Source organism: Nyctibius grandis, chromosome 2 (genome assembly GCF_013368605.1).
Source record: "Nyctibius grandis isolate bNycGra1 chromosome 2, bNycGra1.pri, whole genome shotgun sequence".
NCBI classification, from domain to species: domain Eukaryota; kingdom Metazoa; phylum Chordata; class Aves; order Nyctibiiformes; family Nyctibiidae; genus Nyctibius; species Nyctibius grandis.
In genome coordinates this window covers 96502031-96529343 of record NC_090659.1, presented here as the reverse complement: position 1 = coordinate 96529343, position 27313 = coordinate 96502031, and the positions used below count along the sequence as shown (strand labels likewise).

The 27313-nt window shown below is 44.1% G+C and overlaps 1 protein-coding gene across 1 annotated transcript in view; it reads right to left on the bottom strand.

The window, feature by feature from the left end:
* Positions 1 to 26962, bottom strand: part of FAM124A (family with sequence similarity 124 member A) — a 47309-nt gene extending 20347 nt beyond the window's left edge. Inside the window, exons 1-2 of the mRNA XM_068395504.1 lie at positions 26904 to 26962; positions 15651 to 15682 (exon numbers count right to left, since the gene is read on the bottom strand). Of these exons, the coding sequence (XP_068251605.1) occupies positions 15651 to 15682; positions 26904 to 26962 (91 nt within the window). The remainder of the gene's footprint in view (positions 1 to 15650; positions 15683 to 26903) is intronic.
* Positions 26963 to 27313: the final 351 nt, after the last annotated feature.

Sequence of the window (27313 nt, the reverse complement as noted above, 5' to 3'; positions counted from 1 at the left end):
CCCTTTCCCCTACACTGCTCTCCAACAGCTCTGTCCCCAACTTGTACTGGTACATGGGGTTGTTCTTGCCCAGATGCAGGACTCTACACTTGCCCTTGTTATATTTCATTAAATTTCTCCCCGCCCAACTCTCCAGCCTGTCCAGGTCTCTCTGAATGGCTGCGCAGCCTTCCGGCATCTCAGCCACTCCTCCCAGTTTTGTGTCATCAGCGAACTTGCTGACAGCGCACTCTAATCCCTCATCCAAGTCATTAATGAATATATTGAATAGAACTGGTCCCAGAACCGACCCTTGCGGAACTCCGCTAGACACAGACCTCCAACTGGACTCTGTCCCGCTGACCACTACTCTCTGGCTTCTTTCCTTCAGCCAGTTCACAATCCACCTCACTACCCGATCATCCAGACCACACTTCCTCAGTTTAGCTGCGAGGATGCTGTGGGAGACCGTGTCAAACGCTTTACTGAAATCGAGATAGACCACATCCACAGCTTTACCATCATCTATCCACCGGGTAACATCCTCATAAAAGGCTATCAAGTTGGTTGAGCAAGACTTCCCGTTGGTGAAGCCATGTTGACTGCCCCTAATGATCCCCCTATCCTTGATGTGCCTAGAGACAGCACCAAGAACAAGTTGCTCCATCACCTTTCCGGGGATGGAGGTGAGGCTGACCGGTCTATAGTTCCCCGGGTCCTCCTTCCTGCCCTTTTTGAAGACTGGAGTGACATTCGCTTTCCTCCAGTCCTCAGGCACCTCTCCTGTTGCCCATGACTTAGCAAAGATGATGGAGAGTGGCCTAGCAATGACTTCCGCCAGCTCCCTCAGCACCCGCGGGTGCATCCCATCAGGGCCCATGGATTTATGGACATCCAGGTTGCTTAATTGGTCCCTGACCCAGCCCTCATCAACCAAGACAGATTCCTCCTCTATCCTGACTTCTTCTGAGGCCGCAGGGGTCCAGGGATCCTCAGGACAGCCTCCAACAGTATAGACAGAGGCAAAGAAGGCATTCAGTAACTCCGCCTTCTTTTTATCCTCTGTCTCCAGGACCCCCACCTCATTCATCAGTGGGCCTACATTGCCTCTAGTGTTGGCTTTACCTGCAATGTATTTGAAGAAGCCCTTTCTGTTGTCCTTGACCTCTCTTGCAAGGTTTAATTCCAAGGAGGCCTTAGCTTTCCTAGTTGCCTCCCTACATCCTCTGACAACAGACTTATATTCCTCCCAAGTGGCCAGCCCCTCCTTCCACGATCTGTACACCTTCTTCTTCCACTTGAGTTTGCCCAGCAGTTCCCTGTTCAACCATGCAGGTCTCCTGGTACCCTTCCTTGCCTTCCTACCTGCTGGGATGCTCTGATCTTGAGCTCGGAAGAAGCAGTCCTTGAACGCTAACCAACTATCTTGGGCCCCCTTACCTTCTAGTACCCTGTCCCATGGGATTTCCCCTAGCAATTGCCTGAAAAGGCCAAAGTTGGCCCTCCTGAAGTTCAGGGTTGCGATTCTGCTAGCTATTCTGTTCCTGCCACATGAGATCCTGAACTCTACCATCTCATGGTCGCTACAACCAAGGCTGCCCTCAACCTTCACCTCTTCCACCAGACCCTCCTTGTTAGTGAGGATCAGATCCAGCAGCGCTCCTCTCCTAGTTGGCTCATCCACCATTTGCATCAGAAAGTTATCATCAATGCACTGGAGGAACCTCCTGGACTGAGGATGGCTGGCTGAGTAGGCCTCCCAGCAAATATCAGGGTAGTTGAAATCCCCCACAACCACCAGGCCCTGTAATTGCGAGACTGCTCTCAGCTGCCTGTAGAAGGCCTCATCACCGTCCTCATCCTGATCCGGTGGCCTGTAATAGACACCCACAACAGTATCACCCCTGCCAGCCTGCCCCTTAATTCGCACCCACAAACTCTCAACTCGCTCCTGATCTGCCTCTGGATAGAACTCAATACATTCTAGCTGCTCACTCACATAAAGAGCAACTCCACCACCTCTCCTTAGTGGCCTGTCTTTCCTGAACAGGACATAGCCATCCATGACCACATTCCAGTCATGCGAGGCGTCCCACCAAGTCTCTGTAATTGCCACTAGATCATAGCCCCCCGACCGAACACGGATTTCTAACTCCTCCTGCTTATTCCCCATGCTGCGTGCATTGGTGTACAGGCATTTCAGGGAGCAAGCTGGGCACACCGATTTCATCCCAGATTCACCCCCTGATTTCACCCCAGGGGGATGGGGGGCCTCCTGGTCTACCTCAACACTAGAGCATTGCCCCAGTGGTGCAAGCCCAGCTACCACCCCATCCCCCTTCGAATCTAGTTTAAAGCTCTCCGAATGAGCCCTGCTAATTCCTGTCCCAGAACCCTTTTGCCCCTACGACATAAACCTTTCCCATGTATCACTGTCACGCCTGTTGTCTTATAAAACCAGCCATTATCAAAGAACCCAAAGCCCTGCCTGTAGCACCAGTCTCGTAGCCAGGCATTAATAGAGAGGATCCTACTATTCCATCCCACGTCATCACCTGAAAATGGAAGGAGGGAGGAGAAAACAACTTGTGCCCCAGACTCTTTCACCAACCGTCCTAGGGCCTTGTAGTCTTTCTTCATCCCCCTCAGACTACGGGATGCAGCTTCTTCCCCACCTGTCTGGAAGATCAGCAGGGGGTAGTAGTCTGTGGCCTTCACCAGGTTGGGGAGTTGCCTGGTGATATCCCTGATTCGGGCTCCAGGCAGGCTGCAGACCTCCCTGTGATGGGGGTCAGCTCTGCATATTGGGCCCTCAGATCCCTTTAGGAAGGAGTCTCCAACCACTAAAACTCTTCTCTTCTTCCTTGTGGAGGAGGTAGCTATACGCCTGTCAGGTTTTTCTGACTGTGGTGGGACCTCTGATATAGGTTGCCTCTCCACCACATCCCCATTGGACCGGCTGCATTCCACTAGGGCTTCATATCTATTGCTCAGAGGCACCTGTGGAGGCAAGGTAGGCAAGGAGGGCACTCGCCTTTTGCCACGGCCATAGACTTGTCTCCACTCACTCCTCCCCTCTAGGTTACTGTTTTCCACCTGAGAGGGGCAGAGTACAGTGGTCCCTCGATCCTGGGAGCTCTCTGGCAGGTACTCCCATTTTTGTTGCAGGGAGGGCAGAGCCTGGCTCCACCAGTCTATCTCCATTTCAGCCTCCCGAATGCTCCTAAGCCTTTCTACTTCAGCTTGAAGCCTTTCAACCTGGTTTTGCAGCTGTGCCGCTCGGCCAAGCAGATCATCTACTTGCTCACAGCGCACACAGCCCCCTGACACCACAGTGTCATGTTCATTGACAGTGAAAATGTCAATATTTCCCTGTTTCAGTCCCATTCCAAAACACAAAGAAGGGTCAAAATGGTAGCATTTCTCACTGAACAGGACCTTCACATTTTATCTGAGTCCAAGGCAAGACTGATTGTTTTAGGTATATTAATTGAAAGGTTCATGGACAGAGCCTTTCTCACACAAAGACAGAGGCTATTTTCATAAACAAGGAGCATCACTTTATGGGCAACTGCAACAGAAGTGGATACTGGACACCTCTGGCAGCAGAACCCACTGCTAGGTCATGCTTTGATGAATTATGCAGCATCAATAATCTTTCGAACAAGCAGGATGTGACAGATTCACCAGCTCCTCCATTCTCTTTCCCTGCTATTTAATAGCATCTGACAAATGCAGGGCTGCAGGATAATGTGCTTCTCAGCATGCCCTGCTTTGCACACCACCTCAGACTCATGAAGGTTGTTCAGAAGCAATAACGGGACATTCTGCATGGCACAGCGACAAGAGGAGAAACCTCTTTCATGCTGCCATCAGAGCAGTGTCTTCCTGTAGAGCTGCAGCTGAATGTTCTCTAACGGAGATAATGGTGCCAGAACGCTCTCTCCTCCATCCATACTAACGTAGTATAGACAATGCATAGCAGACCAGCATACTGACAAGCATGGCAAACTGGTCAATCTGCTTCTCCAGATGGGCACATGATATAGGCTCTCTGTGCTGTTATCTAGTTGCTGTAGGACCAAAAAAAAAGTATTGAGCAAAAATAAAGCTGCAAAATTAAGCCCATTATCTGCCTGATGGAGATAAAAAGCTTTCTCTGGTACATTAATATGAGCAGTTTTACGAGGTGTCATTGCCCTTAGTGTACAGCATGCAGCCAACCCTGCGGGAATGAATCTTCTCAAAAAGTGATACGTAACGTCCACAGAGGCCCTGCATGATCAAGCAAAGGCAATGGCAGATCTCATCATGTGATACCTTTGCTGTTATATGGTGCAGCAATTGCTGAAACTCCCCACTGTGCTACAGCCCCCAGTGAATTCTCATCCCTCTCCCACCAGCTACATTCCCCTCACCTGCCTAAGGGTAACCTTTCATGATCAACTTAAACTGCTGCTGAAAGGGGCCATCTCACTCTATCTCATGTCCTTCACCTCTCCCTGCACTCCTGCCCACTCCCTTATGTTGGCCTGGGTACTTGTGTAGCTACACATCTTAAGCTGATCATGCAACTGCACTCTGACACTCACTCTCCTGTTTGCAGTCATATGGTCTATGGTGCCAAGATCACCATCTCAGCTTGCCTTCAGAACCATATGACCCTTATTTTCTTCATAGGAAACACAACCATTGTGGCCCAAAGTCACCTCATGGAAGGTTAGGTACTCGACAGTTGTCCCTCCAGCAGGAGGCTGGCTGTCCTGGCCTCCTTTTGTAGAATTTCAATTTAAAAAAAAATCCTTATCATCTACTTATCCTCTGGAGAGAACTGAAGTCTTACTTCAATGCTCTCCTCAATCACAGATTTAGCTATTAACTTGCTGAAAAGCAAGATCCTCAAAATGCTGGCCTACTCGTACATCTTCAGGAATATTCTCCCGGATGTCAACTGTCGTCATTTCCCCTCTTCCCTCCCACACAGCCCACCACAATTCGAGAGCTGTCTTGGTGTCTCAGTCTGCACATGTGTCCATGCCACAAAACAGATTCACGTGATTTGGCATCTTCAAACTCTCTTCACTGTCTCACCTGTCTTCACTCAAAAGTCACAATCTACCTCTATTTACCCATCCAGGGGCTCAGATGGCTTCATCACAGAGAGCGTAATTCTCACAGGAGACCTAATACCCATTAGAGAAACAGTAAGGAATTTTTTTTTGGGGCACCCTGAAAAGTATTCCTGATCTGTGGAAAACAGCTGGCAACTCTCATTCTCTGTCTTTCAGAAACACACAAGAAGAAACTATGTGGGGAAGTCAATCACAACGCTGAGCTGCAGCTTGCAGGATTTGCCCCAGTGAGTTTGGTGATGATACTGGCACGAATGAGTCTGTTCCATCAGGGTAAGACATGGGACTTTATGTAGCAGCCTATATTGCTGCTGAATTCAGTCCAGTGGAGAAATACAGGAAAGGTGCATTAATTATTAATGCTCAACTATTACATTCATTTGTTTTATTGCTATTTTATATTGTATGTAGAATTAAAAAAAAAAAGTTGCTTCACTTTTTAGGGCAGGTGAGGAAGGGAAGAGGGCCTGAAACTGAAACACAGAGATAGCAGTATCCCAAATGGCTGCAGATTTCCACTTTAGAAGAGTTCAGCTTTGCAAAGATGCACTTACTTCCTTCCCAATGATAAAATTTTCCTAAATAAGGATATGGATCATTGTACTTGGCAAGAACCCAGACACCAATCTTTGGTATTAATATCAGAGTCCGTACAGTGTGGCAATGTGTAGTAATTCAGTAAAACTCCCTTCAGTAATCACCAGTAAATCAAAAGCTGTACAATGCACGTCAGTATTCAAACTGCCTCCAACTACATAGTGCTCAGAGTCCTTTGATTGCAAGCACTGTATTTTCTTAAAATCCAGCTCCTATGTAAAGCTGAGATTCTCAAAAATATGGTTTTTATAAAAGGGCAGAAATAACATTGCCTTAAAAAAACCCAAGATACTCTGTACACTTGAGCAGCTGACAAATTTGGTCCAACAATGAGCTCCATACCTCACACAATGTACTCTAGTTAACTGAGAGTGTGATTTTATGATGGGCTTAAGACAATTTAAGACTCCACTGCCGGCACTGTTCCCCCTACTATTCTCAGCTAAGTGTTTCCAGTGCTTCCCATGTGTCGGGACTAGGTGCAAGTTGAAAAAGCTTGCCGAACAGACTGAAAAGAAGCCCTCAGACAAGGAGTAATCAGGATTGTGCCTTCTGGTAGCAGTCAGAGAACTGATCTGGCTAAAAATGTTAATTTTCAGGCAGATCTCTTCTTTTAATGTTTGTGCTTTTGCACAAACCTTCCTGGTATGACAAAGAGGTGGCAAGGAAACCCAGCCAGAGAGAAGGCAGGAGCCACAACAAAGCATCTACACTCAAGACACATCTAAAGAAAATATGGGATCAAACCCTGAGGCATGGTCAAGCATTGCCATGTTTGTGTCTCTGTGAACAAAATATATTAGCATCACAGCAAAGGAGCCATTTGGACTTGACAGTAGTGGAAAACTATTTTGAATCTCATAATCTCTTCAGCTGACAGCAGTCCGTCCTTCAAAACACCTACCCCATACCTGCTGATGGAAAAGGGAAGCAGTAACAGAAAGCATGCTTTCTATTTCTAATAGAAAATCGTCAGTGCTTCATTCTGATCCCATATGGTGGCAGCCAGGAGTCACCTGGTAAACATTTAATGAACCTTTTAGAAATTACAGATAAAAGATTTTTTTCCAAAACTATTAACCAACAAATATGGTACCAACAAAAATGAGGTAGGCGGTGGACATCTGCTGCTCTAGAATGTGGCACGTACCAATCACCAAATGTCCCCCCGAGCTTGCATAAGAATTTTATTTATCTATTTAAAAGAGCTCCAATAAAAGAAAATATACCACAATAATGTGAACAACCGGGCAATCAGGCCCAGTCAACATGGGTTTATGAAAGGCAGGTCTTGCTTGACTAACCTGATCTCCTTCTATGACAAGGTGACCCGCTTACTGAATGAGGGAAAGGCTGTGGATGTTGTTTACCTGGACTTTAGTAAAGCCTTTGACACAGCATTCTCCTGGAGAAACTGACTGCTCATGGCTTGGAAGGGCGTACGCTTTGCTGGGTAAAAAACTGGCTGGGTGGCTGGGCCCAAAGAGTTGTGGTGGATGGAGTTAAATCCAGTTGGCGGCTGGTCACAAGTGGTGTTCCCCAGGGCTCAGTATTGGGGACAGCTCTCTTTAATATCTTTATCAATGATCTGGATGAGGGGATCGAGTGCAACCTCAGTAAGTTCACAGATGACACCAAGTTGGGCGGGAGTGTTGATCTGCTTGAAGGTAGGAAGGTTCTGCAGAGGGATCTTAACAGGTCGGATCGATGGGCCAAGGCCAACTGTATGAGGTTCAACAAGGCCAAGTGCCGAGTCCTGCACTTGGGGCACAACAACCCCATGCAACACTACAGGCTTTAAGAAGAGCGGCTGGAAAGCTGCCCAGTGGAAAAGGACCTGGGGGTGTTGATCGATGGCCGGCTGAATATGAGCCAGCAGTGTGCCCAGGTGGCCAAGAAGGCCAACAGCATCCTGGCTTGTATCAGAAATAGTGTGGCCAGCAGGATTAGGGAAGTGATTGTCCCCCTGTACTTGGCACTGGTGAGCTGCATCTTGAATACTGTATTCAGTTTTGGGCCCCTCACTACAAGAAAGACATTGAGGTGCTGGAGAGAGTCCAAAGAAGGCAACGAAGCTGGTGAAGGGTCTAGAGTGCAAGTCTTCTGAGGAGTGGCTGAGGGAACTTGGGTTGTTTAGTCTGGAGAAAAGGAGGCTGAGAGGAGACCTTATCGTTCCCTACAAGTACCTGAAAGGAAGTTGTAGCAAGGTGGGTGTTGATCTCTTCTCCCAAGTAACAAGCGATGGGATGAGAGCAAACGGCCTCAAGTTGTGCCAGGGGAGGTTTAGATTGGATATCAGGAAAAATTTCTTCACCAAAAGGGTTATCGAGCATTGGAATAGACTTCCCAGGAAAGTGGTGGAGTCACCAACCCTGGAGATATTTAAAAGACGAGTAGATGTGGTGCTTAGAGACATGGTTTAGTGGTGGACTTGGTAGTGTTAGGTTAATGGTTGGACTTGATGATCTTAAAGGTCTTTTCCAACCAAAACGATTCTATGATTCTATGTACTGTGGCCACAAAATGAGGAAACTAATTGCTGACATTGTCACAACAGCATGGAACAAGAAAAATGGAGTTTGATAGCTCTGGTCCAGTAACTGTTTAGGGTACACTCACACCCTCTCAATACAGAAATCCCAAGCTAGCATTAAGCCAATTTAACAATGGGACACACAGTTTGGTGTGTGCTAAACAATCCCAAAGAGTGAAACTCTGATTTTAACAAAGAACAGAGATACATGGGTTACTCCAGGCTAAATACATTTAAACAGGAACTTAGTCTTTACAAGGGGAACGACATGGTTGTGTTTAACGTCACATACTTGACATGTAAAAATCAAATCTAGATTTGATTGCAAGCACAGTTACACGTTTGTTTGTGCATGTCCTTACACATGTCTGAACCTCAGGGTTTTTTTATCTTCTCTTTCTTGCCACTGGCCATCTTTAGTCATGTCTTTAAGGGCATGTTTCCTCTCTAATCATTACGTTTCTAAACAACCACATGCAGTAAGACCAACCTCAACGTGCTATCTGCCTATCAGTACAGCATCCTAACCTGAACTTCTCAAAAGGTAAAAGTCCAAATAACAATGTTAACTCAATACCAACATCTCCAGCACGGTTTCCAGGCAATGAGGTTTGGCAGCAGTGATAACTCCGTGCCATTCCTAACATAGGCAAGGGTCCATTTTCAGCTCCTGAAAATCAGGATGCATCATCTGTGGATGCTTCTGGATGAGATTGGGATGCTGGTGGGGCTGGGAGGGGCGATGGTACTGTATGATCCAATACTGTAGCAAACCAGGAAGAAGTTGATTAAAAATTATGCAACTGAGAGGGAAAATTAGGGATTGGAGAGCAACAGGGCCCTCTGATGTTGCTCTGGGATGATGATCCAAACTGAAATACAGGAAACTGTTTAAACATAAGAAAAAACTTATTTGCTGTGAAAGTGGTCACTCACTGGAAGAGGCTGCCCAGACAGGCTGTGGGGATATTCAAAACACAATGGGACATGGCCCTGAGCAACCTGTTCTCACTGCCCCTGCTTTCAGCAGAGGGCTTAGACTAGATGATCTCCAGAGGTGCCTTCCAACCTCGGCTTTCTGTGGTTCAGTGCTACACTTTTCTATTCTGTACGCAAGCATTTGCTCCTTCATCGCGGTGGAATTTGATGACAAGCAGCTACATAAATACGTTTTGCACAGCCAAAGACTGCTAGGTGGCATGTAGCAATGACATTTTCCTTCTTCACACAGCCGCAGTGGGAAACAGCATTGCTTTTTACCTCTAGCAGCATAACACAGGCCAGACAAGATACACAGGAGATGCTCACTATATTTTCCACAGGAGCTGATGCTTCAGATTTCACCACTATATAAAACACCCGAATTTGCAACACTGACAGATGCTTCAGGCTAAGAGCTCTACATGACTTGGGTCCGATTTCCTCTTACATTTTTCCTCATACTTTAATTAGTCTTTGTTTTACAATAACACCTTCTGGAAATGCAGCATGATGCTGGCAAGCCCACTGTAAACTGTCTTACAATTGTATTTAATATAGCTCATTGCCAGCCATTGTAAAAGCATCTCAGTTTTCTGTGGAAACAAGAAACAATAAAATAGAGTATATCTTTGTATTGCAGTAAAAGAATAATGTCCTTACACTTATTAAATGACATTGTTTGGAGAAATACACATAGAAGATACCCAGTCCAGCAGTGCCTGGGTCAGAACTGGTTTGAACTCACCTAACTTAAAGTAGACAACTACATTATGAAATTAGAGCTTTGTGAGAGATTTTTAAAAGCCCAAATCAAAACCAGCCCCCTTCTTGCTCTTGGTTAGTTTTCATCACCTTTAACAGTTAAGTGAAGGCAGACATATTTTGAAATGATACACAAGTAACAGGAGGCCACTTCTCCATATGCTATTGTTACAAGGCACCTATACATCTGCATAATACCATAGATCCTTATGCTCCTGTAGCTCCTGTTATCTCTGCAACCATGAAGGCTACAACCATTGTCTTTCATCAAAAGCTCCATTAGTGCCATTCTGACTAATGCGATCCCTCAGTCTATGGAGTGTTTGGTAACAAAAAGTCTTAAGAATTAGAAATGGGAGAACTTCTGGAGACACTGACTTTGCTCTGCTCTATAAAGGACCTAGTGCTCAGGCTGGATCTGACTCTCTCTTATTCAGCGATACATTTTCCTCTTCACATTTCCTTCCAACAATGCTTACAATCTAACAATTTGAATAGAGAGGGAAGAGGAAGACTCTTGCCAGGTAACATCAAGAAGCAGATGCCATGGTGGGAGGGGAAAAAGAGAAAAAGAGACAAAACAGAAAGAGCAAGAGAGCAAGGCATATTGTTACAGACACGTGGTATGGAAGTGGTGTGAAAACTGTCAGGTAATGGTGCCTTGGCAAGTTTCAACCACGGATGGGACAGGTGGCCTAACACTGACCCCTCACAACCTACCTGATGGGCTACATCTGCACCTGAGTAGCTTTTAATGGGTCCTCAGAATGACAGTGCATACAAATATGTAATTTCTAATGTTGGCATTAGGTGCAGCAACCTCCCCTCACAGTTGGCTTCAAAGTGAACAGAATTACTCGATATGAGAGCAGATAAATACAGCACTGAATCAGCAAAGAAAGGTAATGCAGGTTCAGGAAAACAACAGTTTACCTCAAGTTCAGGACATAACTATCTTTTGGGCAACCATTTTTTTCATATTTGAATATTGTCACTTGACTACATGCCATTAACTTACCCTACTTGTCTTTAATGAGAATTGCTAGGTGTCTAAAAAAGACTGGGAATAAGTCTGAAAGAAAAAGGACATTGATTAGGGTATGTCGTCTTGGTCTAGTTCAGGGTGCCTACACAAACACAAGGTTTCAAGGGGTTTTTCATAAACAGCAAGTACTGTAGTGCTGGAGATTTCCCACTCCCCATGGCCAGATCCAGCACAAAGAGCTGGAAATATCACTCAGGAAACAAAACCTACCATCCAAAGTGCCATTAGGGCAGCCTATTTCAACACACAGTTGGTGTATGGAGGTAAGATAGGGCCTTAGCACTCACCGTGCCTCTGGAATCAAGAATAAGAGAAACTTTGCCCTTACTAGCCTTCTATAAAGAGGAGACCCTTGCCACTTGTAGAGAAAATAGAGTCCAAAATCAGCCCAGGGAGCTGACGCAGATGACACTGACAAAACATTGACCAAATCCCAAAACAAAGATCCGAATTTACACCAGCATAGGAACAGGATACCAAACAGAAAGTAACTTAAAGGTAAATTTTATTACAAAAGAAACATGCCCAGTAAATCTGCCAAAAGAAACTGTCTTGTGCTTAATTTTTAGAACCAGAAAGTGGGTGAAATTCCAGGGATCAGGAAGCATGCACAACACAGAAATAAAATTTTAATATCCCAGATCTCAGGTTTACCATGGAAGAATACAAACAATCTAAAAACACCCCAGAAGGACCCAATCATTTCCCAGCTGCTAAATGAAAGGCAGGGGGGCAGGGGAAAGCGAATTACCAGCTTTCCAATTGCAAAGCAGGCGAGTGACAAGCCCTTTACCTCATTGAGAAACACAACATGAACCACTGCGTGCTGCAGGATTTTACTATCTCAAATGCTCTAAAATCTGCCACAAACTTGCATCTTATCCCATAGGGCCAGTTTTATGTTTCATTTACCAGCTTAGCTGGAATGGTACAAACGTGTATCCAGGCAGCTCCCTACTGATTGCTTAGCTGAAAAATGTCAGGGGGGAGAAAAAAAAAATCACTCACTTCTACAATTATTTCTAAGACAACTTGGTTAAATTGACTCCAGAGATGACTAGGTAGGGAATATTTCAAATGTTACAAATCAAAAAAGTCTTGCTCCAAAATGTCTACTTCTGGTTTGAGTTTTCTGAAGAGCTATTAACATAAATGCAAAGATTATGAACAGGAGAAAGTAAGCAGCCCCCATCAAAACTCCTCCTCCCTGGTTGAAAATCACCCCTGAAACACATAGCTCAAAGCAATTTGAAGATAATTAAAATGTTGATGTGCAGAGACTGTTGCTCTTGGTGCTGACCAACACTAATTACTTCTTTGTGATTCCAACTGTCTGTATCCATATGTCTTTATATTTTGGTATTATGTACTTTGGGTAAAGGTCTCTTCCGTGTGCGTAAAGCACCTAGCACAATTCCCTCTCTTACATGATTAGGGATCCCTAATGGTAACTGAAAACTGTAATTGAAAAGGTAATTGAAAATATGAGCAAAAAGAAGCTTAATGCCTTTTCTAGATTAATGAAGAGCACACCAATGGGCAAAACATCCTAATAAGACAAAGCGTACCTCCTGCTAAAGAACAAAGGAAAAAGTGGCTATACACATGAGAATTCAGGAAAAAAAATGTCAAAACCAATTTAGCACTTCTCTTCCTTGAAATCACACTGCTGAACCTTTCACAGCTGTAATACCTCAAAACCCAGCATCCTGCAGATAGGTTTGCGTGGCCAATTTACTCTGCTCAATAAGAAAAGGCAAAGAGGCAGACAGTCACCCTGACAACAGCCAGAGCCACGCGGCAGATGTGTAAACCTGCATTTGCTTGCAGAAATAAACACACTCTGCAAACTTCAGTACTCTTTCCTAAAGTACTTTCTGTACAAAACCACAAATGTTAGATGAATGCTGCCAGTAAAAAGCATTTTTGGGTTACCCAAAGCTGAGACACAAGGGCAAAGAAGAAAAGAACTGAGATGCTGCATAAGACCCAAGGTCCAACCAACCCACCAGGAAGGGCTTTGAACTGCTGTAGTAGTACGTCACCCACGGTAACTGCTGCCATATGCTTAGGGGAAAAAAGTACTAGAAATAACGCATGTACAGAACGATTCTTCCATTGCCATATAGCAGCTGATGAGATTTTACTTCTGACTTGGGGGGTCAAGGGTTCTTGTACACATTTGCACTGGAGCAAAGTCCTGCAGTTTGTTCATCTGCTGTCATCACAGCAAGTGATACAGGCAGCTGTAGTTAATTCACCTGCTAAATCTTTCTTATCCTTTTCTTGGCATGTGTGTGGAAAACTGTTGTCCAGTGGAGCTGATTCAGAAATTTAGGAGATTATTCATTTATTAAACACTGAAATTGAAGCCTCATTGGCATCACCAAATAAAACCCCTGTAAAACCAAATTAGCCTGTAATCTTCCTAGTTCAGATAAACTTCACTTCATTAGAACAGGATCTTCAGATGAAGCAGCTGTAGGTAATGGAGATTCTTTGCTTTTTAATTTACAACAGCTTACTTTGTATTATGTTAGGCCCTAACAGCGTTATTGATTAGACTGCTTTCTGTACTATGAATGATACCACTTGCTGAATCTTTTCCCCAAAGAAATTAAAATGGCCAGATCACCTGTTTTCCTAATATCTCTTCCTCAATAATCTTCTCTTCAAATGCATTATGCACTGCTTGACTGCCAGCCTCTGACATGAAAGCATTTCTTTTTTACTGAAATTCTTTTATGTAGCTGTTTCTGTTACTCTTGCACTGTCTGACCAAACTGACCACACAAACCCCAGAAAATGCAAAGTTAAATACTGCTACTTGTGAAGCTGTATCAATATAATTTGCCTTGGAAGCAGAAAAAAGAAAGAAGGGACTGTCCTGTCTCCTGAACTTCTGTCTTTGCTGGAAAGATAATACCCCCTTGTATTGACAAATTACTGGTGTTAAAATACAACTGTAATCCCCACATATTCTCGACAGCCATGGCCATCAAGACACTGAGGTGACCACAGTTAACACGACACACTGTAGCTGCCACACAACCAAAAATTACCCTTACAAACAGCTCATTTAATAAAAACCCTTACAAATGTAATTCGTTACTTTCATTTGTAAAACATGCAGCAGTCATGCAAAGTTGGTAAGGGATCAAAACCGAATTTTTTAGACGAGAAATACTTTACTTACACCTTGTCTTCTTAACTTATCTGCCAAATAAGCACTTCTACTAGGCAAATAATTGCTAGTCACCACCCAAAAAGCGGAGGAAGCTGGCAGCCATCACCCAAAATTGTGAGCTGAGGGGGTGGTGGGGCACACATCTGGTGTAACCAGCCAAATCCAATATGCTTTTACTATCACAGAAAAGTTGATTGCCTGGATTTTGCCTCCCAATTATTTCAAGAATCACATCCGACAGCGGGAAACCAGAAACCTATTTAAACAACAGAATTTACAGAAAAGTTGCACTGAATTCTCTCTTTCTCAGATACACACACACACACACTGAGCAGATGGAGGAAAGACAGCGAGCTCCCTGCTAGTCACATCAGCTCAGGAGCCAGACATTACGAACACTGTCTGATCCAGCTCTTGTTGAAATCAATAAAAGCCCTCTGGCTGAAGACCATAGGAGATGGAAAACAACCCTCTCCATGCTTCAGGCAGAATGTGTGAATGAGAAAAAAATGACAGCTTTCTTCCCCTCTGATTTTCATGGCGCTTAAAGATCCAGATTATAAAACAAAATTTGTCATCTGTGAGTTTTTCATCTGCTTGCTCGGCATAAATAAAACTCACATCTACGTGTGAATCATGGAGACAGGAATCACCTTGCACTTTGACAAGAGAGAGATACTAGTAGCTATGCATGAATAGGCATTATTGCATTTCAAAGTGCTGTGTATACACTATGTCCTACAACTAAGAAAATGGCTGGAGTGGGTAGACAGAGGACTCAAAAAGCGTTCCTTGTTCCTTAAAAAATTGCCATTTTGCACTGGTGAAAAAGAAAGAAAAAATAATCCAGACACCAGGATTCATCTTTTATCAGTTGGATAAAAGATACTAGATGATCTTTAAGGTCCCTTCCAACCGAAACCATTCTATGATTCTATGATAGCTTGAAATTCAACTGGCTATTGTAAACATCTAGAAAGACTGACACTAGAGCATCCATCATCTTTGAAATCAAAGAAATGCTTCACAGAATTCACTCTCAAGTGCTTCCTTGGCATCAGCTTACAATAAGCATTCAATTATTCCTGCATCCCCCAGCTCTAATGACATTCATCACTGCAAACTCATTTGGCTGGAGGACCCATTCACACTGGCCACACAGTGTCTACAGATTTTGTTCTCATTTTGCCTTGCATTCTTGTGAGCTCCAATATTTATGACTTTACACATGGCTCATATTTTGGTCATAAACATCCGATCAGTTTAATTTTCTATACTGTTTCTAGACATAGATCCAAGAAGAGAAGGAACAGGGGCTTTACTGCATCAAAGTGAACTCCATCATAACCTTACATTGATGGTAATAAATAATAGCAACTGGAAAAAAGAAAATATGAGAATCCACTTCAAAAAAAATCTCAAAGTTATACTCACTGCTGGTAGAGGACATACGGCTGTACTCAGACCTGCAAAACAAAGATTTTAGTTAGACCATATTAAATCTAAAAGAGATAATGAAAAATGTACCAAATCTAGCTCACATTGCATATTAAAATAGTTTACTGCCCATTTAGCATTATTTTTGTGCTAAGATAATAACTGGAACAGGTTTTGAACATGGCCTCGGAAAAACTGGCATCTCACATGAATTTTGAAAATACCTACGTAGAGTGAGTAAAGCAACTAGAGTTTTATCTAGGGGCTATTCATGCTACCTAACTTTAGGCATAAAAATTAAAGCTCAGAAGGCTCTCTGTAAGGAAAAAATAGGCTGCTTCAGACACAGGTTAGGAGCAGAAGTCTGCTAGATTTTGACTCTGCTCCTCATCTTCCTCACCTTACATCCCCTAAATGCTGCTTTGCAGATTGTTTTTCTTTTTTCTTTTTTAAGAGAACTCTATTGAAAGAACAGAATTTTTATTGTTGTTTGGTCACAGCTGGCAGGGAAGACACAAAATTAGGACCAAAATATAAACATTTAGATGACAAAGCTTTTTGCTTTAGGAAACACTTTTCCTCTTTCAGACATCCCTCAGTAAAACCATACACCCATTGGTTCTACTCCAGTGCATACTGGATTACTCATGAGAAAGTCAGAGCAGTTAAGTATTTTGAGCAACAGTGCAATTAATTTTGCAGCTGCATATAACACCAAACTCCTGAAAACCCCATTCTGGGCTGATTAAAACATGGCTTATTTACGTCCTAAAGATGCAGAAATACTAAGGTAAAACAAATATGCCATCACCGAATATTAAAAAAAAAATTCATTTCCACTTCTGAGGCCCTACCTATGACTTCTGAGTGTTTCATTCTGGAGTTCACAGTCACACAGCCTCTACACCCCTACTTGCTGGGTCCCCAAAACAGACCCCACCCACCAGAGCTCTCTGCCACAATTAACATATTGCACATATGCCCTACAGTGCCCTGAACATAATAGGCAAACTGTTTGGGGAGCCGTAACACAGTTCTTGGATCCACACCTAAATGCTTGTTTTATGTAAATAATTGCAAGAAGTTTGCAATATTGTTTTAAATTAAAAAAACACATGAGCCTTGACTCCTAAGATATTTGTCTGGAAATAGATACCATCTAAGCATATTCTCAGGATACTTTCATACTCTAGGCTCTCGGGCATCCAAGGGAATAAAGGTCATCAACCCCACATAACTATAGTGTCCGTTTTCAATTTTAATATGGACATTTCTCTGCAGAAGAAACAATGCAATTACAGTCATGCCCATATTTCATAGCCTCGTGCTTAGCACTCAGTATTCTGCAGATCAGATACTAAGACAGCTGGTTTAGGTGAGAAAGACCATGAGGAACTACCTCCAACTCTTCTTGCCAATCCCGCTGGACCAGTGAAAGATGACACAATCTGAATTTTTCACAATACTCATGAAAAAAAAGTCCACCAATACTATCAAGTACCATGAGGTTATTGTAGCTTTTGAAAAAGGTCTGTGCAATGCTGGGGAGAGAGCTGCTGATGGGGGCTTGCAGCTCTCTCTCACTGTCTCTCCTTTACTAAATCCTGCACCTCTAGACACTTTGATAACGCTAGGAAGCAAGGAAACATCTTTGTCACACATGGCAGAGACCACAGGATTAGGTCATTAGTAGCCTCTCTCAGTCGCCCCATATATACCTGCTACATAGCACCTCCTCCATTAATAAAATGCTGTCCCTCAACCAACCTCCCTCAGGACCCTTGTGTACCTGGGAATAGAATAATATAATCATAGAATCATTTTGGTTGGAAAAGACCTTTAAGATCATTGAGTCCAAACATTAACCTAGCACCGCCAAGTCCACCACTAAACCATGTCTCTAAGCACCACGTCTACTCGTCTTTTAAATACCTCCAGGGATGGTGACTCCACCACTTCCCTGGGCAGCCTGTAAAAGCAGAGGTAGTAACGACATGAGCGGAGAAGGAGACCTCCTCCTTCCTACTGCTGAGCCATGTACACACCACTGGTCTGGCTCCGGGCAGGGACCAAGGGGAAGCGATCCCAGGGGCTGGGCTGGCTAAGTAGTGCTGTGCAGGCCATAAAGCTGAGTGGTATTTTCAGCAGCAAGTCACGTCAGTATCATTTGGCACCATGTATATTTAGAAGGGTGTGAAAACTGTGTAACATGTCACTCTTCAGAAGCCCAAGGGCAAGCAATATACATCCAGCTGCCTCCAAGCATCCCAAGCAAGGATTCATTTAGTCTGCACTTCTGTTTGAAAACAGTCCGGGGCTGTCCTTCAATGTATCTGTGTTCAGCAGTTGGCAGCTAATTCACTATGAATCTGCACTGCTTGTGTTTCAGATAGAAGCAAGACAACATTTTGCCTTTTGCTTACTGCAAGTAGAAGCAGCTTTCTATTACTTCACACTGTTGTTTTATTATCCCAAAGTGCTGCAGGCACATTATAGGACATGGAGAATTAATGAGTCCTGAACTGAGGAAGTGGCAGTCTACGTACAGGCAGGACATGAAAAATGAGACAGCAGGAAAAATAAAAGGATGGGGGGTGAGAAAGGAGGAGACAACAGTGTGCTTGGAGACTAATTGCACAGACACATTTTAATAGGCTTTAGAATTGTATTGGGGGTTTTTTGTAATTCTAATATGGTTCAAGCTAATATTTAATTCATGTTTGTTGCATAACTGACATATACGGAATTAAAAAAAAAAAAAGGATAATAAAGCTCAAAGGCTTATGTCAACATCAGATGCTGAAATGAGGACTGTACCCTCCCCTAAGCTCCCTCTGTAGTCAATAAAAGGAGAGGTCTGAAGTGCATCTCTCCCTAGCTGTTTTCTAGAGATGAAACCTACAGAAACCACATTCCTAATGTATGACCCTCAGCCACATGCCTAAAACCAAATGGGATGAATATGAGTCTCTCTGTGTTCTCAGGGCCAGCCTGAATCACCTTTTGTCCTCCCTCTGACTCCTTTCTTTCTTAGAATCTCTTTTTCTTGAATCTAGTCCTTAAGAACAAAAATAACAGTGTTAGTAAAATCCGTAACATTTTCAAAACTTCAGCACAAACTGTTCAGATTCATGACATGCACTGTTAAGTGGCTTTAAAAAATACATTTTTTTTCCTTATAGTAAGCTATTTAGGATACTAAATTCTGAAGTTTCTACAAGTCTTTTAAGCTTTTTAGACTAGTATACACAACAAATATTCTCTATGACAAGATCATCCATTAGAAAAATTAAGGACCAAAATAAACATCTCCTGGGTCATGTAGTCTCTCTGGACATCAAGTAACTTTGTTCCTTCCCATTCTTTCCATCCCATGTTTTAAACAGCCTGAGTATCAGCTTCTATCAGTTTCCTTGGAAGAGGATTTTCCCATTAGGATAACTCAAGAGTAAAGCACTCATGGGCTTTAATGGTGACAGAGTGGGGCCGTATTGGGGCTCAACTGGCCTGGGGTTCCAGGCCAATTACATGGTCTTGCAGCAAGGTGTTTTCTCTGATAGATATTACATTATAGATAAAGGAAAAGAGACATTCAGGACAGAAACTGAACAAATGGAGGACTGTTCCCTTTATAGGCACATAATGAGGAAAAAAATGATCAAAAAGGGTATTGAAGCAGTGGGAGGTACTGAAAAGGAGGGCTCATTGCTCAATCAAGACACATCAGTCTGCAAAGAATTGGTGCCCAACGGTCAGCCCACCAGCAAAGAGGAGCTGTGAACATGTCAAGAAACATTAAAATAGGAATGTAGAAGCTTGAGATAAATGTGGGACCTCAATTCCCATTAGCGCCATTGAAGGATCGGGACCGTGCATTATCGGAGGGCATAAGACCATCGTGAGCACAAACGATCCTGAGCAATCCTCTGAGATCAGCCTGAGCTACTCATTGCTGATTAGTAATACGGAGCCTCAAAATACCCAAGAAAGGGAAATAGCCCACTGAGTACCAGTAAGTAGCTGCTAGCACAGCTTGCAGTTACTGAGTATGGTATATAAAAACACTCTAAACCTGTTTCTTTGGGTAAGAAGTACGACTACGTTACATCTCTGAATCACTCAAGCAGTGTAGCTACACCAGCATCGCACTGTGCTTGGGTTACTTCAGCATGCTGATCAGCCATGGCACAGCATCACGTTAACACAGCTATAGCGGTGACATCTACGCTAATAAACGCGCTCAAGAGAACTGTCTGGGACTGAGGCCAGCTGCCATGAAACAGTCTGCACCTGTACCATTAAAACCTCTTGCCTTCCAAAACAGACTGGCAAGTGGTCTGTCGGGAATGGTCCCTGGGCCATGGTAACGTGGTAAAACAAATCCCCGGTCCACAGTAAAACACACCCAAGAATCATATGGGAGAGAGCTAGATGGCCCCATCCAAACTGATACCATCAACCATTTTAAGTATTTAACAATATGGACAACTCCATCCCGGTGCTCAGGGACATCCCCACATGCTGTTTAATGCACTGGAATGGCTCTAACTAGGGTTTCCGAGCCAGGCAGCACCGCCACAAGGCAGTCTGCTGTGTAAAACAAACACACGTGTCTCAAGTTATTCTAACACAATGCTATACCACGATATGCCCAAGGTCTCCATTGCCAGGACTCCTTAATCCCCCAAAAAAATGAAATTGTGGAAAGTTTACTAGCTCTTCTGCTGTCTGCATCCTTCACTTGCCCAGGACCGATGGAACGGCACCTGTTGGAGTCACATTTCCCCTGCCTTCTCTTACCAGAGTTGTTTCAGATTCCACTGTTTCATATTAAGAGCTGTATTTAACAGTGGCTTTGCCTTCCCTCCCCCAGAAAGCGCTCCATGGGGCACATGGGAGGATTTTATAGCAGTTAAAGCACAACGTGCAAGTCAGAAGATTTAGCTTTGTAGCTCTGTCTTGGGTTTCTTCTCACCAAATTCCTGAGGGTCAGATTACAACCTGTTTCACTAATATCAGTCCAACATAAATCTGTTACCTTCATTGTACTTCTACTTGTGTAATTGTCACGGTTTAAAGCTATATATATATACAAATATATACAAAGCCAAGACTGAGAGCTTGGAAATCCTCCTCAGGCAGAGTTGCTCCCCCCAGTACACGCAGAGGGGAAAAAGCAGTACCTCCCCCCAGCAGAGGCAGAGGGGAAAATGCAGTAGCTCCACCCAGCACGGGCAGAGGGCAAAATGCAATAGCTCTCTGCCATCACACCTGCAGGCTTTTAACTGGAAAATTGGCAAAGCTGGTACCAATCAGTGGAAGACAGGAGGGCCCCTCCCTCCTGGGCCCCACCTCCAGGAGGCAGTGGGTTAGTGATAAATAGGAAAGTGAGAATGACGTGTATGGGATGGAATACCTCGTTGGTCAATCTTGGGTCACCTGCCCTGTCTGCTCCTCCCTGCAGGTGCGAGCCCCCTTCGGCTCTTCACTCATAAGCAGTGAGGAATTTAGCAGTGACCTTGGTTTCTCTAAGACTAATTGGCCTGGTTTGGGCCAAACCAGGACAGTAATCAAGACAACTGCAACAAAATAACTCAGAGCAAGTTGTCTCAAAACACCTTGCTTTGGGTTTCTAGTTGAGTGATGATGTCAGATGATGGATTCCCATCCCTCAGCTGTGACTACCACACTCAGAAGCTTATTACCAACAGTAGTGTGTCAGGCCCCATGTGAGAGACATCATCATCACCATCATCAGCATTTTATAAGGTTGAAGGGTTGTTTGTAATCTTCCAAAAAGCATCTGATGGGGTAGGACCACACTGTGCTTTAGGGAGCACACCTGCCTCAGCCAGAGCACTCCCCAGAGGGATGGATCAGGACTCAGGTGGCATGTACTTGCCCATCCAAAGCCAGGGGTGAGTCACCCTCCTGGGGTCCTGTTGCTCTTAACTAACAACAGAAGCAGCCTAACATACCAAATGCCTAACCTTCACACAGCTACAGTTAGCCAAGGTGAACTTCACTGCCTGCTGGGACCTAGCCATCATGGGTGTCAGCAGAGACCTCCTGGCCACCAGAATGTGATTTAAAGTCTGTTTCCACCTCGCTTTCGGCACCTAGCCCCAGTGCCACATGCTAGCAGGTCTGCCTGCCCTGAGGTTCAAGAAAAAAACTTGGCTCCACCGATTAAATCTGATTAGAAATGGTGCCTCAACTCCAATTTGTGACAAATAGCTCAACTTTTTATTATTAGAATGTCAAATCAGAGACAAGTTGTCTACCTTGACACATCTGGAATGATGGATATATAGGAAGTGAAAGTCTCAGCAAAAAAAAAAAAAGAAACCCCAAGGTAAAAACAGGCCTTAAAACAGGTTTCAGCACCAGTGATTTCTATTCCTGAGAGTTTCTCATAGATGGATGAAATATGTGACAAGAGACTGACATGTCATATTGAAGGACTACCATACAGATGACAAAGTCATAAATGTTGAATCCCTTTCAGCTAGAAAAATGTGACATGAAAACAACCTCTCACCCCAAGAAACCATTCAACTATTCATTTGATAATTTAACCAACCCATTCTGACTGAGGACAGACATGAATTACAATTTTCTTAATACTTTTTCCTTTAAGTGGGGTACACCCTCTTCTTTGTAGGATGCCTTCTCTCCTATTAGCAATTTTATTTTCTGCTTTAGAGTCTCACACATTTTACAGAACTGCAACAAAGAAAGAAAGAATTTTTTAATCTGGTTAACAGATAAGCTAACAGATGCTTAAATAATTTGTGATTTGGCCAGGGTCAAACATGCAGGTAGTGAGAACCACAAGGAAAACCAACAAACAAGTATAGTGCAATCAAAAAATTAACATAATATCTTCAAAATTAATTTGAGGGACAGAACCACAGGAGAAGATGAAAAGGAGGCAACAACCCCCCTGAATATAACTGTAACCAAACAGTAGTGGATTTTGCTAAACAAATGTTAAAAATAGCTGCTGCATGGTACAGTGCCTAAGCTTCAAGCATCTTCTGTTTATCTGTTTTGCCATAGGCTTCTCTATTGGCTTCTATCATTGAAGTGTTCCTTGGCAGTTGTCTGCTACCAAAGAAACAGTATAATTTTCCTTCTTCCTAAAATTCGTCAAATACTCAGCAATTAACTACTAATTAATTCAGTTTGCATCATCAATATTTAGGTTTTAAACTTACTACACAGAAAAAAACAACCTTGTACTTCAATGTCTCCCCACTTTCTCTAAAAAGATTAATAAAGTTTGAAATATAAGTGGAAAAGTTGCAAATTCAAATAATTTAAGTTAAAATTATAGCTTCTCAAAACTTTACATGACTTCTAAGTGAGGGAGGAGAAAACTAAGGGTTTAGGCAAACGTTGATACTATTAGTAAGCTAATGATTGAAGTGTGAACCCTTTGAGACATTGGCTCTCACAGCTGTCTAAGGGAACAAGTGAAGTTCTGCTGGGAATTGTCACATACTTTTAAATCTTCATTAATGCCAGCTGTTTCATTGAAGTGTTATGCTCAGTTAAGACATATACACTTGATAAATAGGAGGGAGCATTTCTACAGAAGTAGTCCTTGAACACAGCTAACAGGACCAAATAAAAGTTTAGGAATAAAAAATTTAAGAGTTTAGGTCTGAGAAACTACCTGTTTTCCACATTCACTACGTGTCACTTGGGATATCAGTCCTGAATACAATGAATTCAGCTGATGCTTTGCCCTTGACATCAGTGGTGGCAAGAAGCCGTCTCATTGCTTTGAAATTACATGCCTCACAACTTCTAAAATTGTTTTACTTTGTCACCTTGGGTGTTTTAGCCCCAAAAAACTTTGCTCTGCTATTCAGAGTAAGGACAGTAAAATAACAGCATTTGCATGGCTTGTAAAAGCAAAAAAATTTGAAAATTAACATTTCTACAACTAATTTTAAGTAACTTAGTATTATTTTTTCCAGCTTTTTTTTCTTTACAATTTATCTACAGTTCTTTAAACATACCTATTTCTCCTGCCTTCAATTTCTTTCTTCCACTGTTTTTTCCTTCTGTTTGCTTTCTAATCAAAGACCAAAGAAAGACCATTTTCTTATTCCTAAACCGCCAGGTTTTACAGTACAAATCCACTACTAAAATTATTACCAGAGAAAGCTCTCAGTCTCCCATACTTCTGGGCTAAAAGATTTCAGCAGCAGATGAAATAAGATTTTTATACTAAAAAGCCAAAAAATACATTTCCTGAGAAGATGCAATTTGTATGGGCAAAGTCTCTCAGACCGAGGATGGTCAAACTCTTTAAAATCTCATGAATAAATAGCCAATATAAACTAATTGGCTTATATGCTCTGCTCCCTTTATTTAAGTACTTGACAACACCAGCTGAATCCATTCTTACTGGATTCAGGAACTCAAAACACACTACTTTTGTTGAAAAGCCTCTTTGCCAACCCTGTTTACCCAGGAAAATGCAGTAAGAGGAAGGTATTTTCCAATGGATTAGGAAAATGAAGGCTTCAAACTGTAACTGATCTTGCCTGTAGCACAGAATTTTCCCTGCTCTTGTAGCTGGAAGCTGCAGCAAAACCTTAAGGAACATATACCCCGTAGAGTACTTCATGTATTCGATTGGTTAGCTGCTCTAAACAGCTTCAGGAGTAAAGGCTTCGTATAAGAGCTCACACATCATTACATATGATCATCAAGATGACAAGGGCTTGCAGCGCCTGGATTTACTACAGTCACTATCTGCTATTGTTCCCTGAGTGACAGAAAGGGATCACTTGATATAGAACTGTTACTGAATTATGTTGACAGTTGTGTTTCCTTGTACTTTCAGAGGATGATGGCTGAACTTCAAAATAGTTAATTAATTCCTTTTTTTTTTTTGCCATTGAATAATTGGAGAAAAAGGAAAACAGCTCAATTTAGCAATAGCTATGATGAGACTGAGACAAAGCAAAAAGCAGATCTTCTGGTAAGAGGGAAAAGCAAATGCTGTGAACAGTTGGTTTGGTGAGAAAGCTGAAATATAAACATTGTGAAAGAGACATACGCAACATGTTTATCAGACTAAAATAGCCGCTAAACAGAACTAAAAATAATAATTGAAATGCGGAGACCCATTGCTTTTCAAAATAAACTTCACTGCAAGGCACTGCAGTTATTAATTGCCATATGTCATTATTCAAATTCCTCAGACAGACTCTTCTGCTAACCTGCACCTTCCAGTGTCAAGCCTGGGACAGGGATGCTTCATAAAATCATCAGCTTTAGCACCTCATCAACACCAGACACAAGCAGCTGTCATGATGGTCACTAAGGTCCAAAGGCCAATGTCACCAGCTGGGTCAAATCCTTCCAAGTGCCCCTCCCAAGGAAACCCAGGTTTTTCTGTTCCAGATAAACACAGCAAATTAAGAGTGACTTGATCCATCAAGGACTGTTTGAGCTTTGAACCAGCTATGAATTCACCGGTTATTTTGTCTTCCTTTTACCCATGTTCTCCAAAGATGAATTAAAATCCTGTTATCCCACTATCTAGAAAGAGGCCTGGATTTTTCCTTTAAGCTCATGTCACATAAAACATTTTAAAACTCTCCCCATTAAGTGTGTATACAATACTACAACTATTTAAGGTGGTGGAAAAAGTCCTTAACTTCCCAGACCACAGAAGAGATTAAAAAAATTATTTGAATTAATAGCTGGATGTATGAAAAAAGATTGCCATCTTCCATTTCCACCTTTTTTTTTTTAATTTGTAATATTGCTACTTCACTTTTGGTGCCGTGCACCTGACACCACTTCGCAAAAAAGAATTGTCTTTACAGTTTTGCTATGCTCCCAGTCTCCTACCTCAGCGTGGTGCCTGGATGCAATAGTAGGTGCTATTATCACCAGTATCAGTCTGAGATTAGGGTACCGTCTTTTTACCTGAACCTCCGCACATGCTGTTACAGTAGGAAGAAGGAAAAGAGTCAAAAAAACCCCCAGGAACGCTGTCTGACCTTGTTGCAAAGGGAAGTATCTGTCTATGCATACACCCTCGCGCCCATGCAACAGTCAGAACAGAAACCAAAGGAGATACACCAGACAAAGAGCTGGGAGAAATACAGTAGGGAAAGCAGCAAGGGAGGAGAATGAAGACCTAAGAGACAACAGTGTTAACAGAAGTGGGCAACCTCTTTTTGTCCTTCTGGAGACAGAGAAGGAGCAAAGGCTCACTGTCATTTCCAACAAGATGACACGGCAGCAGCACATAGGACAGGCTGGAAAGCACTTCCCCTTCTCTTCCACCTGGATGGGCTGAAGGTGGGAGCTGAATGGGGGATCCCATGGATCACTCTTGCAGCTCCATGATCGTAGGAGAAGTCATCCAACTAACAAACATAGCACACCTCTGGCAGCAGAGTCACAAAGTCAGAAAAAAAAGTCATTCTCCTTGACTCTTATATGACACAGATCGGACAGCTATCAGCAAAGTTTACAGCACTTCACAGGTCAGTACGGTGAGTATCAAGACAACAACAAATCAACTTCAGGGTGCCTATAACCTGCTTTTGTGGCTCTCTGATGGTCCTTTTAAGGAATCAGCTCTGTCTGCTTGATGTTGTCCAGGTGTCACTGCCACAAGGACAGCATCAGTACCTGGGTACGCTTCCAGACTGCCCTCAGCACAAGTTATCCTGGGGTACAGGGATGGTGCAGCACCAAGCCCTGACCCGTGTGTCTGCAGTCCATGAAGTACAGCGCTGGGCCCCACCGCTGAGGCAGCACAAGGAGCTGTGGAGCTCAAACTTAAACCCCACAATCTCTTAGTATCTTTCTCCCCATGAGTAGAAGGAGGATGATGGAGAGCTTTCCCCTACTCAACCGAAGAAGGTGGCAAATTCCCCAAGGCTTTCCAAGCACGGTGATGCCCGCGGCGGGAGCGCTCCCCGTGGGGATCACACAGGGATTCGGGGTGGGGGGAGGAAAGGAAACACGGCGCTGAGCGGGGTGCTGCCGGGTGCCGTCCCGGCTGTCGCGGGGATGCTCAGCCCAGGACACACAGCCGCACCCGCGACCCCAGCCCCAGCCCCGCCGCTGCCGGGACGCGCTCGACGGCGGCCGCCGGCAGCAAGTGCAGCCCCCCCCGGCCCGGGAGGGAGCTCCCAGCGCTCCGCCGCCACGGCCCGGCCCGGGGAAGGGGAAGGTAAGAGCCGCCGCCCGGCCCCCGCCACTCACCCGCCCGTCTCGGCTCCCGAGTCCACGCAGTCGTCGTCGCCGCCGGGCTGCTTCTCCATGGCGGCGGCGGGGCTCCGCGCCCGCCCTCCCGCCGGGGAGCGGCGGCTGCCGCGACCTGCCTCTGCCTCCGCCGCCGCTCCGCCGTGTGCGGGAGGCAGCGGCTGCCGCCGCCCGGCCCGCCCCGGCCCGCCTGCCCAGGGCTCCGAGCCGCTCCTCCGGCCCGGCCACCCGCTCCCCGCCCGTGGCGGGCGCCGAGCCCCCCTTCCCCTCTCCCGCCGCCCTCCTGCCGCGGGGGAGCCCGGTCGGAGGGGACGGGGACCGCCTGCTCGCCCCGCTCCCTCAAAATACCCCCATCCCGCTGACAAAACCTTCCATCCGCGCGTTTCACAAGCCACCGCGGTTAGGTGGCC